This window comes from Vombatus ursinus, unplaced genomic scaffold (genome assembly GCF_900497805.2).
Source record: "Vombatus ursinus unplaced genomic scaffold, bare-nosed wombat genome assembly UNPS02009975.1, whole genome shotgun sequence".
Classification (NCBI taxonomy): Eukaryota; Metazoa; Chordata; class Mammalia; order Diprotodontia; family Vombatidae; genus Vombatus; species Vombatus ursinus.
In genome coordinates this window covers 7591055-7604078 of record NW_020949753.1, presented here as the reverse complement: position 1 = coordinate 7604078, position 13024 = coordinate 7591055, and the positions used below count along the sequence as shown (strand labels likewise).

The 13024-nt window shown below is 39.9% G+C and overlaps 1 protein-coding gene across 5 annotated transcripts in view; it reads left to right on the top strand.

Moving 5' to 3' along the window:
• WDFY3 (WD repeat and FYVE domain containing 3) overlaps positions 1-13024 on the top strand; it is a 296048-nt gene that overhangs the window by 209963 nt on the left and 73061 nt on the right. For all 5 annotated transcript variants that reach the window (XM_027853427.1, XM_027853425.1, XM_027853426.1 and 2 more), the window contains 2 exons: positions 2084-2193; positions 6464-6646. In XM_027853427.1, coding sequence (XP_027709228.1) covers positions 2084-2193; positions 6464-6646 — 293 coding nt within the window. The remainder of the gene's footprint in view (positions 1-2083; positions 2194-6463; positions 6647-13024) is intronic.

The following is a 13024-nucleotide window of genomic DNA, read 5'->3' as shown; positions in this document are numbered from 1 at the left end:
TTAAGAGCACTGTCCATGGCATTAATTTCCTTTCCTGTAAAATAAGGGGGCATCTTGACTGAACTCTTAAGTTTCTTCTGGTTCCCAAATCCTATGATCCTCTGACCACATGCAAATTTTTAAAAATGGAAAGTAAGCAAAACTAGCCAAACTTTTCTCCTAAAAGCCAATGCTGCTATGCAGAAGTCCAGATAAAGTACCTATGTTGATTCATCTTTAAGAAATTATAACTCAATAATGTTTGGCTATTTCTTGGCTATTGCAGTCTATTTGTGATCCCATTGATATGGATGTCCCCTCCTGTAGTGCAGATTGCCTTTTCTGCAGCTCCCAAAAGTCTGACAAAGAGGGCTGGTCCAACGTGCTTAAAGGTCTTCCTTCAGATTCTCCCCAGGCTGCCCAGCAGTCACCTCTCAGTCTCCTCACGTGGTCAGCCCACTGCTTTCCCCAGTTACACATCTCTCCGATGATATTCTGTGGGCTATTTCCCCTGTGCGTGTCTTCCTCAGTAACTCATAAGATCCTCATTATTTGAGGCTGCTCCATTGTGAATCCATCTAAAGCAAGGGCTAGCATTTCATTATAAACAGTGGGGGGGAGTTTATCTGGACTTTTGTCTGGAAAAATGAAATGAAATATCGTGAAAAATAAGTTTATTTTAGCTTATAGTTAACAAGTTGTGTGTTTTACTTTACAGATAACAAAATTAAGGGCAGTTAGGGGAGGGTATAATATTAGCCGAATGTTCCTGGGCGAGGGAGTTAATGCTCCAGGTGCCTGTGTGCATTGGTAAATGAGTTTTCTAAACTAGTGAAACCTCAGTTTCAATCCCCAAAACAAGTTTTGTTTTGTTTTGTTTTTTAAACAAGAGGCAACTTTAGGGAGCATAGTACAGAGAACATTGGTCTTGAGAGTCTGGAAGGCCTGAACCTGCCTTAGGTGCTCCCTATCAGCATCCCTAGGATGCTGACAAGTCATCCAACCTCTCTGTACTTCAGTCTCCTCTTGTATTGAAAGAAGGAGTTGGATTCATTGGCCTCTAAGGTCCCTTCTAGCTGGAAATGTATGATCATGTGATTGCAACTCTGCATTAATTCTTAAACAATCTAAGAATCAAAAAACAAATAAAATATTCATTGGTTTTTAAAAATTTTTTCCAGCAAAATTGTATGATGAAACAACATGACTTCCTTCAAATTTGACTTTTACAGCATAATCTTAAAAAGAGTCATTGTTACAAAAATACTCAATCCGTTTTCCCAAGGGTCTGTCTTAATCCTTTCATGTTCAGATCCTTCTCTTTTGAAGCACCTGTCGTAGTAAGTGAGCCGCCAACCAACACAAATGTTGGTGCACAGAGAGCTGATGATGAGTGAGGATAGACACCAGCATTAAATGAGAAGAAGTGCATGAGCAGGGACTAATTTTGTAAGAGATCGTTTCCCTGGTGAATAGCTCTGTGTTTTGATCCCTTTTATTGTCCTTCACAACCTTAAGGAGACAGTGTAGTGTCATGGATAAAAAGCTGGCCTGAGGGTCATGAAGACTGGGTTCAAGTCCTTCCTCACCAGATTAGGGCATGGGATGTGGTTGGTGAGGGAGCAGAAGCCGTTAGGTGGGAGGTCAGGCCGACAGTCTCAGCAAGGAGAAGGGTCCCCTCAGTATTAAGTATTGGAGGGAAGGAGTTGTAGAAAGTGGGGCATGATGTCAGAGGTTTTGAAATGAAAATTAGTTTTAGGAGGGGAGCATAGGGAGACATAGAGTGGTAGGTTATGTTCAGACACAGGAATATCAGCTTTTGTTCAAATAAGTGTAATAGTGAGCTCTGTTCCTATGAATGGCTGATGTGGGTAGAAGAGGGTGGTCATGGGGCCGGAGGACATCCAAAAACTGAGAGGTCAGGGCGTTTGAAGGAGCACCAGCATGGATGTTCAAGGCCCCTAGCAGGGAGGCAGAAAGTGAGGAGGAGAGGAAGACTGAGAGCCAGGGAATCTTTGACTTGCCGTAGCAATGTTTGCCCACTAGAGGTTTTCCAAGGCCGTGACCTTCCTCAGACAATGTTAAAATGATCGGACTTTTCCAGCCACGTGGATGGGTTTGGACTGGAAGCAGAGGCCCGCATGACGACCTGGCACATCATGATCCCCTCCGACATAGACTCAGACGGCAGCTGCAGTCAGGATGTCAGTGAAGGTAACCAGCATAAGCCCCTGCACACGACTTGTGGCCCGTCTTTCTCTGTCTCTCCCTTGCTGTGACTCGATGCAGTTCTACGACTGTCACCACTCAGCCTCCGTCAGCACGGAGTGACTAAGGTAAAGAGGACGGGGTCGGCTCAGAGCAAGGCCCAGCCCTGTGACTGCCGGCTGCCTTCCTGACCCTGTAGACTTCATGTGCCACTCAAGGGCCAGTGTCTCCCAAGACCCTTCCTCTTGTCTTCAGCATCACCCTCTCCAGGCAAGGCCCACTCCAACTCAGCCAGCCCTTTCTTCTGCCAAGAGGCAATCGTGGTATCATGAGACTTATGGGAAAACCAGGTTTATTACAAGAGAAATGAACATGGATGTGGAGCCCAAAGACTTCACAATCCACACAGAAGTTTGCATATTCACAACAGTACCACAAAAGGAGGAGGAGAAAAACACAAATCTCTACCTAAAGGGGAATGGCATGGGGGGAAAAGGTGCAGTAAAGGTGGGAAAAGGACAAAATCCCTCCCAAAGGGGAGGATCAGGGTGATGGCAAAAGATAGGATGGTCTGCTTATCTCCAGGGGTCCCAGCTACACAAGCCTAGCACAGGCTGACTGCGTCCTGCCTTGCCTCCCAGGCACACACAGGGAGTCCGGCTTGGGATGCAAGCTGAGGGGGAGCTTCATCCTTGATGCGTTCAGGGCCTCCTGCATACTCTGGGTCCAGTGTTTATGGAAAATATGGCAACTCAAAAAGACAAGTTCAGGGGACCCCTAACAGTTGTTAACACCACTGAAATTCCTGTTGTATAATAAGCAGGCTCGCTTTTGTTCTAGACTCCTTTCTCTCATCTCCTTCAGGCTACTTCCCCTGACTTCCCCTTCCAGCCTTGGATCTGACTTTTCTCATTATCTGAGCACAGAGGCATTCAGGATACTCCTTGATTTCCAGCCGCCTTCCTGTCCCACCGCCATGCTTTAGCCTCTTTTCCTTTAACATTCACACATTCAAACATTTCTCCCCAGTCTAGATTGTGATGGCTGTGATAGACTAGTCCCTGGTCATTCTGTCTTCTGGAAGAGCCCAGCACTTGACTCGTGTTTTGTGGGAAACTGTAGCATTCACAGTGATATATTCTCATTCTCTCTCTCTCTCTCTCTCTCTCTCTCTTTCTTTCTCTGTGTGTGTGTGTGTGTGTGTGTGTGTGTGTGTGTGTCTCTCTCTCTCTGTCTCTCTCTCTCTCATAATAGAGGTTAAGTGATTTGTCCAGGGTTCCACACCCAAGTGTCTGAGATTTGAACTCAGGTCCTTCTAACTTCGGGGCCAGTGCTCTATCCACTGTACCACCTAGCTGCCCCCAAAGTGATATGCTCTTAAATACCTTCACCTCCCAGTTATCCTTTTTCAGCCCTGCTGTGTTGGCATCTTCCCCATCACTCAGGGATGGTCGCCCGTTAGAACTCCTCTTACCCACAAACAGCTATTCCCCTTCCTGGATTGTCCCTTTATCATTCCATCTTTCTCTGGGTCTTGCCTTTCCCAACTGTCTTCTTTGTCCTCTTGGGGACCTCCAGACCCACCAGCCCCTCGGCACTTTCCCCAGGCCCTTAGCCCTCCTGAAGCTTCATTTTATTCCTTCCCAATCACAGCACTGTCACTAATGAGTTCAACTCTCCCTGCCCTCACACAGGTCCCTCACCCCTTGTCCTGCCTCAGTTTGTTTCTTGGCAAAACCTTATCCTTGAGTTACTCCTGCTTTACTGCTACAGTTCTACATTACGCTTGTCAGGTTGCCAGTCTACAAAAATGAAGGGGCTTAGGTAAAGTAGACACCTGGACTGCTGGTGAAGCTGTGCATTGATCGAGCCATTCTAGAACGTAGTTTGGAACTGTGCCCCAAAAGGTACTAAACTGTCTATTGCCTTTGATCCAGCTATGCCACTACTATATCTATATCCCCCCAAAAAAAGATAGAAGAGGAAAAAGAAACATGTTTAAAAATATTTATAGCAATTGTTTTTATGGGGCAAAGAACTACCTCATCAATTGGAGAGTAGCTGAACGAATTGTAGTATGTGAACATAATGGATCCTCTAGTGCCATAAGAAATGATAAGACAGGAGCCCTGGGAGGCTTATGTGAGGACCCTTTACACAATAATGACATTGTGGAGACAAACATTTCTGAAAAATGTAAGAACTCTGATCAAGACAATGCGCACTCATGATTCCAGGTGACTGCGAGTGAAGCATGCTACCCATCTCTGAACAGGGCACTCATGGACTAAGAAGTGCAGAATAAGACACGTTTTTGGATATGGCCAATGTGGGGATTCCTTTTTTTTTTTTCTGCTTGGCAATTCATATTTTTACAAGAGTTTTGTTTTACTTTTTTTTTTTCCAGTGTGGTAGAGATGGCTGAAAAAGGAAACAAAACTTTTATTGAAAAAATAAAATTATATTTAAAAAAAGAAAGAAAATTAAAGCTGTTCAACCTGAGCTCCCCTTTCTCCTACTCTCTTCAACCGAAAACCCTTGACACTATGTCTTTGTTCTCTTTTCCCCTCGGTCTTTGATTGAGGTGGCCCTTCTCTTTTTCAAGACCAGTGTCTCTTCATATACTCTTTTTTTTTTTTTTTGGAGGCAGTCAGGGTTAAGCGAGTTGCCCAAGGTCATACAGCTGGTAAGTGTCTAAGGCCAGATTTGAAGTCAGATCGCACTGGTTCCAGGGCTGGTACTCTATCCACTGCACCACTTGGCTACCATTTAGCTTCATGTATTCTTGATCCTATCTCCTTCCATCAACCTCAGTCATCTACCTTCTCTCTGATCATCAGCTTCTCTCTCTCTGTCTTCTGGGTCCTTCCTTGCTGCCTTCAAACATACCCAAGCCTCCCATATCCTTAAAAAAAAAAAAACTTCACTAGACCCTGCTATCCCATCATGTTATATCCTGTGTCTCTTCTGTCTTTTTCAGACATTCTCCTAGAACAAGGTATCTATCCCGCTGCTTTCTTCACTTGCTTTCTTCTTCCTGCTCAGCCATCTGAAACCTGGCTTCTGATTTCATTATTCAACTAAAATTGCTTTCTCCCCACTTACCAGTGACCTCTGGATTGCCAGATGTTTTGGCATTTCTCAATAGTCATCCTTCTTGACCTGTCCTCTGTGTCTCCTGCTGTTGACCGCTCTGTCCTTGCACACACTTTCTCTTCTCCAGGTTTTTGTCACATGGCTTTCTCCTGGTTCTCCTCCAGACACATCTGACCTGCCCTTCTCCTTTCCACTTGCAGCCTCTAGAATTTTCCCTTCCTTCAAGACTCAGCTTAAGAACCACTTTTTACAAGAATCGTTTCCTGTTCTTCCCGGCAAGTTCCCTTGTAAAAGGAAATACAAGCTATCCTGTATTTAACTACTTTGTATCTATTCTCTGTAAAGTTATTCTGCACATACACAGTCACACCAGCACACACGTATACACACACAGCATCTCTCCCAGGAGAATCGAAGTTCTTTCTTTGTTCCTAGCATGGTCCCTGGCCTATAGCGGTTGCTATTTGATGATGATGGTGGTGAAGAAGCCAGATGTGCTAAGAAAGAGGCCTTAGCAGTTCCGCTTACTTCCAACATAAAAAGTCTCAAAATAGATTTATTATTTAGTCAAAAACATGTCTATATGTTCTAGAAGAACCGCCTTATACTTATGATCTCTCACCTAGGTGCGATCTAATCATTTCCAAATGGTATAAGAAATGATTAGATTTGGGGATAAGCTTTGTTATCACTAAGTAAGAACTGTAATTATCATTTCTCATTTTTGTAAAACTTGTTTTATGAAATGATCTATTATAGTCATTGCAAATAAAGAATAATAGGTACTAACAAAATGCAAGCATTTAAAAAAAAGAGAAAGCTTCCCTAGATGGGATGTTAAAAAGAGTCATATATATATATATGTAATAAATGTTTAAGACCAAATCATTTTTAGACAATCATATAATTCATATGAGCTACAGAGAAAAATTAATGTAGGAAAATGTACTCATAATTATACAGATTAAGCTAATATTTTTGTATGTTTTTTTGGTCTTGTTATTGTAGCTTTTCAGATGGATCATGTTGTCTGTGGTCTGACAATATTGACAGTGACAGTATGTTTGAATGAATCAGATGCTTTGTGAACAAATGAATCTTTTTTAATTAAAATTACTCTGACTTAAAAATTTTGTAGAAAGTAAAAGATTATAAACAGTGTTTTTTCTTTATGATTTAGGTCGTCAGCTTCTCATAAAAGCTGTCAACAGAGTCTGGACCGAATTGATACACAGTAAGAAACAAGTTCTGGAAGAACTGTTCAAGGTGACCCTGCCTGTCAATGACCGGGGCCTGGTGGATATCGCCGCTGCAAGGCCTCTGATCGAAGAAACGGGTCTAAAGTGCTGGCAGAACCACTTGGGTAAGAAGGCGTGCAAATCCTGGGTGGGCTCCAAAGCCTGTGCACGAAACTATTGTCTGACTTGAGGGATTTATCCCCTACAATGATGCTTTCTGCAAATTATGGTGGTGTGTGTGGGCTCTGGGTATGTAAATAAGATTCCCAAAAGGTAGTTACTCTATCAGTTGAAGCACAGTTTTATACTTTGGTAGCACATTCAAATACAAATAAAGAATACCTACTTTAGATTAATTGGGGGGGGGGAGCATTGTTTTAATGATGGCTCTTTTTTTTAAAAAACATTGTTATCACCTGTCAGTGAATCCCGGCCCAATAGAATCTTCCTTTTCAACCAAGAAGTATGCTTATGCAGAACAATTCATCAGGTTCTCCATGGTATCACAATGCATGACTCATTCCATACCTATAGTCCAGCAGCTCTCTGCTATCTTGCAGCAGACATGCATCACCATCAGTTGTTTGAAGTTAGGATTGGCCAGTACACTGATGAGAGTTCTGAGCTCTTTCAGTGTTGCTCTGTTTACATATTATGAAATTTTTCCTCGCAGTTTTGCATCTGTTCATACAGGTTTTCCTAAGAATCGCAGTTGTTCATAATTTGTTATTGCTTATAGTTTCTTAGTATTACATTATATTCACAAACCACAATTTGTTTAGACAAAATCTCAATCTCTGGTCACCCACTTTCCTTCTAGTTCTTTTGCTAAAATAGATATTTTTAAGGATCTTTCCCACTATCTTTGATCTCTATGAGGAATTTGCCTAATTAGTGATTATTAGCTTAACAGTTTTATTTCAGTAATTTAGTGACTTTCTAGTATAATTGTGAGTTGTTTTCCAGGATGGTTGGACTAATTCTTAGCTCTACCAGCAGTCTGTTAGTATGCCTGTCTTGCTACAACCCTTCAGCATTTATCATCTTTGCCAGTCTGACAAGTATTAGGTGTTTTGTTTTTTTTTGTTTGTTTGTTTGTTTTCCCTCTTACTGTTAGGGCTTTGGAGCCTTCTTTCGCGTGGTTGTTGATAATTTACTTTTTTTTTTTTTTGCCTTTGGTGAGGCGATTGGGGTTAAGTGACTTGCCCAGGGTCACACAGGTAGTAAGTGTTAAGTGTCTGAGGCCGGATTTGAACTCAGGTCCTCCTGACTCCAAGGCCAGAGCTTTATCCACTGGGCCACCTAGCTGCCCCCTAACTTGCATTTTTTTTAAACTGCCTGTTCATTTAAGTCAGTTATCTGTTGGGAAATGACTTTTGTTTTCATACATTTGTATTTTAATTATCAGGTCTTTATCAGAGATATTTGTTGTGAAGATTTTCTCCTGTCAACAGCTTTTCTTTCTTATTCTATCTGCATTGCTTTTGCTTATGTAAAAACTTGATCCATTTTAACTTTTTGATAACCTCTTTCTCTTGTTTAATTGAGAATTCTGCCCCCTAGTCAAAGGTTATATAAGGTACTACGTACCATTCTTTTCTAACCTGTGTGTGTATTTAATAATATAATAATATTTGAGCTTGATATCTATTTATATTTATTGGGGTATGCTGTATAATATATTGGTCCAAATTTGAATTTTTGCACACCATCTTTCCATTTCCTGCATCAATTCTTATCAAATTAGGAAGGCCTTGCCTCATAATTTGTGTTTTGGGGTTTATGAAAGCCTGTTTTAGTGATTGCTCCTGGGGCTTGCTTACCTTGCTTTTTTCAGTAGCTGTTTTTTTCAGAATTTCAATCAGTACTAAATAATTATAGAGATTACTGCTTTATAAAATAGTTTGAGATATGATAACGCTCTGTTTCTTTCACTCCTTTTTTCAGCATTTCCCTTCATGTCCTTGATCTTTTCTTCCTCCAGATGAACTTTGTTGTTCATTTAGTTCTGTGCAGTTAACACTTTAGTGGTTTGATAATGCTCTTAATGTTCATTAATAGGTTAACTTCCAAATATTTTATAAAATTTTAGTAATTTTGAATGGAATTTGTTTTTTTCTATGATCCTTTCGGAATTTGTTAGCAATACACAGAAAGATTTTTGTAGGTTTATTGGTGTCTCTTTCCAGTTTAAAAAAAATATATATTTTAGGCAAAAAACAAATCAAATTTAAATAGCTCACTATCTGGAGGTTTTACTGAACTTCAAGCTAAACATTAGTCAGTTTTGTGATACTGTCAACCTCCAAAGTTAATGGGATCTTAGACTGCATTAGGAAACATATAGCTTCCAGAACTAAGTGATAGTTCCTTTTACTTTACCCTGGTCAAGTAGGTCTGGAGTATTCTGTTTAGTACTAGGCTCCACGTTGGCACTGATAACCTAGAGACTGTCGGGAAGAGAATGACCAAGATGGTAAAGGACCTTCAGTTTATTCCATATAATGGTTGGTTGAAACTGGGGATGTTTAGATTGAGTCAGATGAGACTTAGGGGGGACATAATATTTTCAAATATTTGAAAGCATATCATGTAGAAAAGGGATTAGACGTGTTTTATTCGGCCTCAAAAGTATGTGTAGAATATGTAATGAAGTATGCCTTTGAATGCATAGAATTTCTGTGGTCTCTAGCAACTCTGAAATTCCGTAACAGTATTTATCATGCTATCGAGCTTGGATATTTTTATTGTAGTTCAGTCGTGTCGGACTCTTTGTGACTTCATCTGGGATTTTCTTGGCAAAGATAATGGATTAGTTTGCCATTTCCTTCTCCAGTTCATTTTACAGATGATGAAACTGAGGCAAACGGGGTTAAGTGACTTGCCCAGAATCATGTAGCTAGTTAAAGTCTGAGGCCAGATCTAAACTCAGAAGGATGAGTCTTTCTGACTCCAGGCCTGCCATTCTATCCGCTGGGCCACCGAGCTGCCCCAGCATGGATATTATTGACAATTAAAATAGGCAGTCTGTTATTGCAAAAGTACTTTTTCAACTGATCATGATTTCAGTTATTATTGAGATAGAATTTCTAGGGATTTTTTTATGCTTCTGCATTTTAAGCTATGAACATTTCAATACTGTTCAGAGAACTTTGGTTGACATAGTAATTAAGTGTTAAAATGTAATTTTCCATACTGTACTATCACTTTCTTTTATTCAGTGCCAAAAAAAACAAAACCCTAAGTGTTTCAGTCACCTGGAAGGGCTTTGTTTGAAGTCAAGTAAAAAGTAATATAGCTAAAAATGTTACAATACAACAAGTTTCAGCTTAATTGACTGATTTGCAAAACCAAAGTGACATAAGAAGCATAAATAAATATAGCTTACTAAATTGTACAATGATCTGTCTTTTTATACTAATGTACAGGCAGAAAGAAGGAAATTGATAAATGTCAATAATACAGCATCTTGCACTTGAAAGTTATTTTTTCGAATTAAGTTCCCGGTATTGTTTCAAATTGAGGGACCACTCTGTTCCAAAAGAATTATAGAACCACATACCTTTACATATAAGCAAACCAAGACTCATGGAGATCAGGTTACTTGTGTCAAGCTAATAAATAAAGGAAGTTGATTGCATTGGTGGATCACAGAGTTTCCCAAAAACAAGAAACAAGAAAATAAAAAGTCACAATGGATTGTGCCACTGCTAAAGTGGCATTGTGATTGTGAAAATCCTGTGAAAGGACTTATAAATAAGATGGCATTGTCATGAAGAAGCCAATCTCTCCCACTGAAAATCTAACAGAGTCTCAGAAAGACCAATGATAAAGACGCCTGAAAAAAGAAAGCAAAAAAAAAAATAGAAATAATCTTTTCCATCCTGTCCAGAATTGCATAGAAGTAGGAATAGAACCAGTCTCAGTGGTTGACCTCACAAAGAGACAGCCAAACCTTGGAACACTGACGGTTACATTGGGAGACTTGGCCAGCTCATCCTCTGAGCACCAGTTCCAGGAAAGTAATGCAATGCAGCCAGCCCCCAAACAGTAGGATCTCCTGCTGAATCCTTTAAGGACCATAGAGGGAGCAGAAGCAACTTCTCACTAACTATCTTGCAAAGAGAATTTGCATTAGAACACCAGAAGACTGAGATAGAATCAAGGGGACCGATGCACAGTGTAGGGTGGGTATGGTAGCTACCCCATCCAGATAGAGGAATGCAGAGGAGACAGGACTGAATAAGGCCTACCTACTACATCAAGTCTCAGTTCAGTACCTGAGGCTGAAAATAAGAGGAAACAGAATAAGACGCTGGAAACGTTAAGATTCACACAGTTAAAAGTGAAGGGATGGAGAAGAATTTATCACACTTCAAGTGAACTGAAAAAAGTAGGGTTAACACAATCTTAAACAATGTAACCTTAAAAGTGGAAATAGTTTAAACAAGGAAACTACAATATATTTTAAAGCACCATCAAAAATTAAATAATTTTAATACTTAACATATGCACATAATAGCATAGCATCTAGGCTCTTATAGGAAAATTTAGTCAAATTACAAGAAGAAATAAGTAGCAAAACTTACAAAAGTTGGACACCTTAAATCAGACCTAGACAGATAAAATAAATTAAAAAGAAAATGATCTGGAGAGAATTTCAGTAAAAATTGAATAGGATAGCTCTCTAATAATTATTGAATGGGAATCCAAAGAAACAGACATTTCACAGCTATGTATAGCATCTTTACAAAAAAAATTAGCCCTCTTCTAAAGTATTATAAATAAGTGCAGAGAAGCAAAAATATTAACCACATCCTTTACTGAGCACAATGCAATAAAAAATGACATTAGTATAACCTTTGAAGGAAGACTTATTTAGTGTCATAGCAGTCAGACTCACAAAGGGTCTAGAATCTGAAGAGAAATAATGGGGTGGGGGAGTGGAATGAGAGATGGGCTAGCAGTACTAAATCCCAAACTATTTGCAAAACAATGTTCATCGTAATTATTTGCTACTGGGTAAAAATATAAATGTAGATCAGTGAAACAGACTAGGAAAGCAGAATTAGGAAGTGATACAACCCCACATCTCACAGTATATTCTGTAAACTCCAAGTGGATATAGGACTTGACCATAAAGAATGACACATTAAAGGCGTGGGGAAGGAGATACCTTTTCATATCATAAATAGGGAAAGAATTCTTGACTGGAAATAGAGCAAATCAGACGATATAAAATGGATAATTTTGTGCACAAACAAATTCAGTGCAGTTAGAAGGGAAACAAATTGAGAAATAAAGTCATTGCAACATATTTCTCTCATAAAGGTCTGATATCCAAAATGTGGAGTAAATAGACGCAAATAAATAAAATCAAGAACCATTCTTTAGTGGTCATAGGATGTGAACAAGTGATTTTTTTTTTTTTTTTTTTTTTGGCTAGGCAGTGGGGTTAAGTGATTTGCCCAGGGTCACACAGCTAGTAAGTGTTATGTGTCTGAGGCCGGATTTGAACTCAGGTCCTCCTGAATCCAGGGCCGGTGCTCTATCTACTGCGCCTCCTAGCTGCCCCTGAACAAGTAATTCTTAAAGGAAGAAATTCAAGCTATCGAGAACCACAGGAAAAATGCTCCAAATCACTAAAGAGAAGGAAAATGCTTATACAACAAATCTGAGGTTCTACTTCATACCCATCAAATGGGGAAAAGACAATTGTTGGAGAGACTAGAATGATAGGCACAATAGTGCACTGTTGGTGTAGCTGAGAATTGGTCCAACAGTGCTGGAAAGCAATTTGGGTCCATACTCCCAGAGTCACTCAACTGTGCATAACCTTTGGCCCAGCAATTCCATCACTCTAGGTCTAACCCAAAGAGAGCATTAGCAGAGATGAAGGACCCATGTATACCAAAACAAATTTAGCAACGATATTTTGTTGTAGCAGAGAAGTAGAAACAGTGGGTTTTGGGTTCTGGAATCATGATCCCAGAAGACTGCTGATAAAGCATGAATACCTTCCTCCTCTTGGTGAAATGAAAGACTGTAGGTACAAAATGGGACAGATACTTTCACACAAATATATTTTGCTTGACTATACTTGTTTGTTACAAGAAAAGACTTTCAAGGGCAGAAGAGGAGGTGGCGATAAGAGACTGAGAAAGTTAGAGAAAATGTTGAAACAGAGTGTCAATGAAACATGTTCATCATCATCATCATCATTATTATTACATAGTACTTACCATGTGTATTATTATTATATAGTACTTACTCATAGCTAAGCACAATGCTAATCACTTTACAAATCTTATCTCATTTTATTCTCACAACAACCCTGGGAAGTAGGTACTATTGTCCTAATTCTACAGTTGAGGAGACTGAGGCAGAGGTTGTGACTTGCCCAGGATCACATAGCTAATAAGAGTCTGAGACTGGATTTAAACATAGTCTTCCCGACTCCAGGTCCCAGCTCTCCCTCCTCTGTACCATCTGGCACCTGTGCA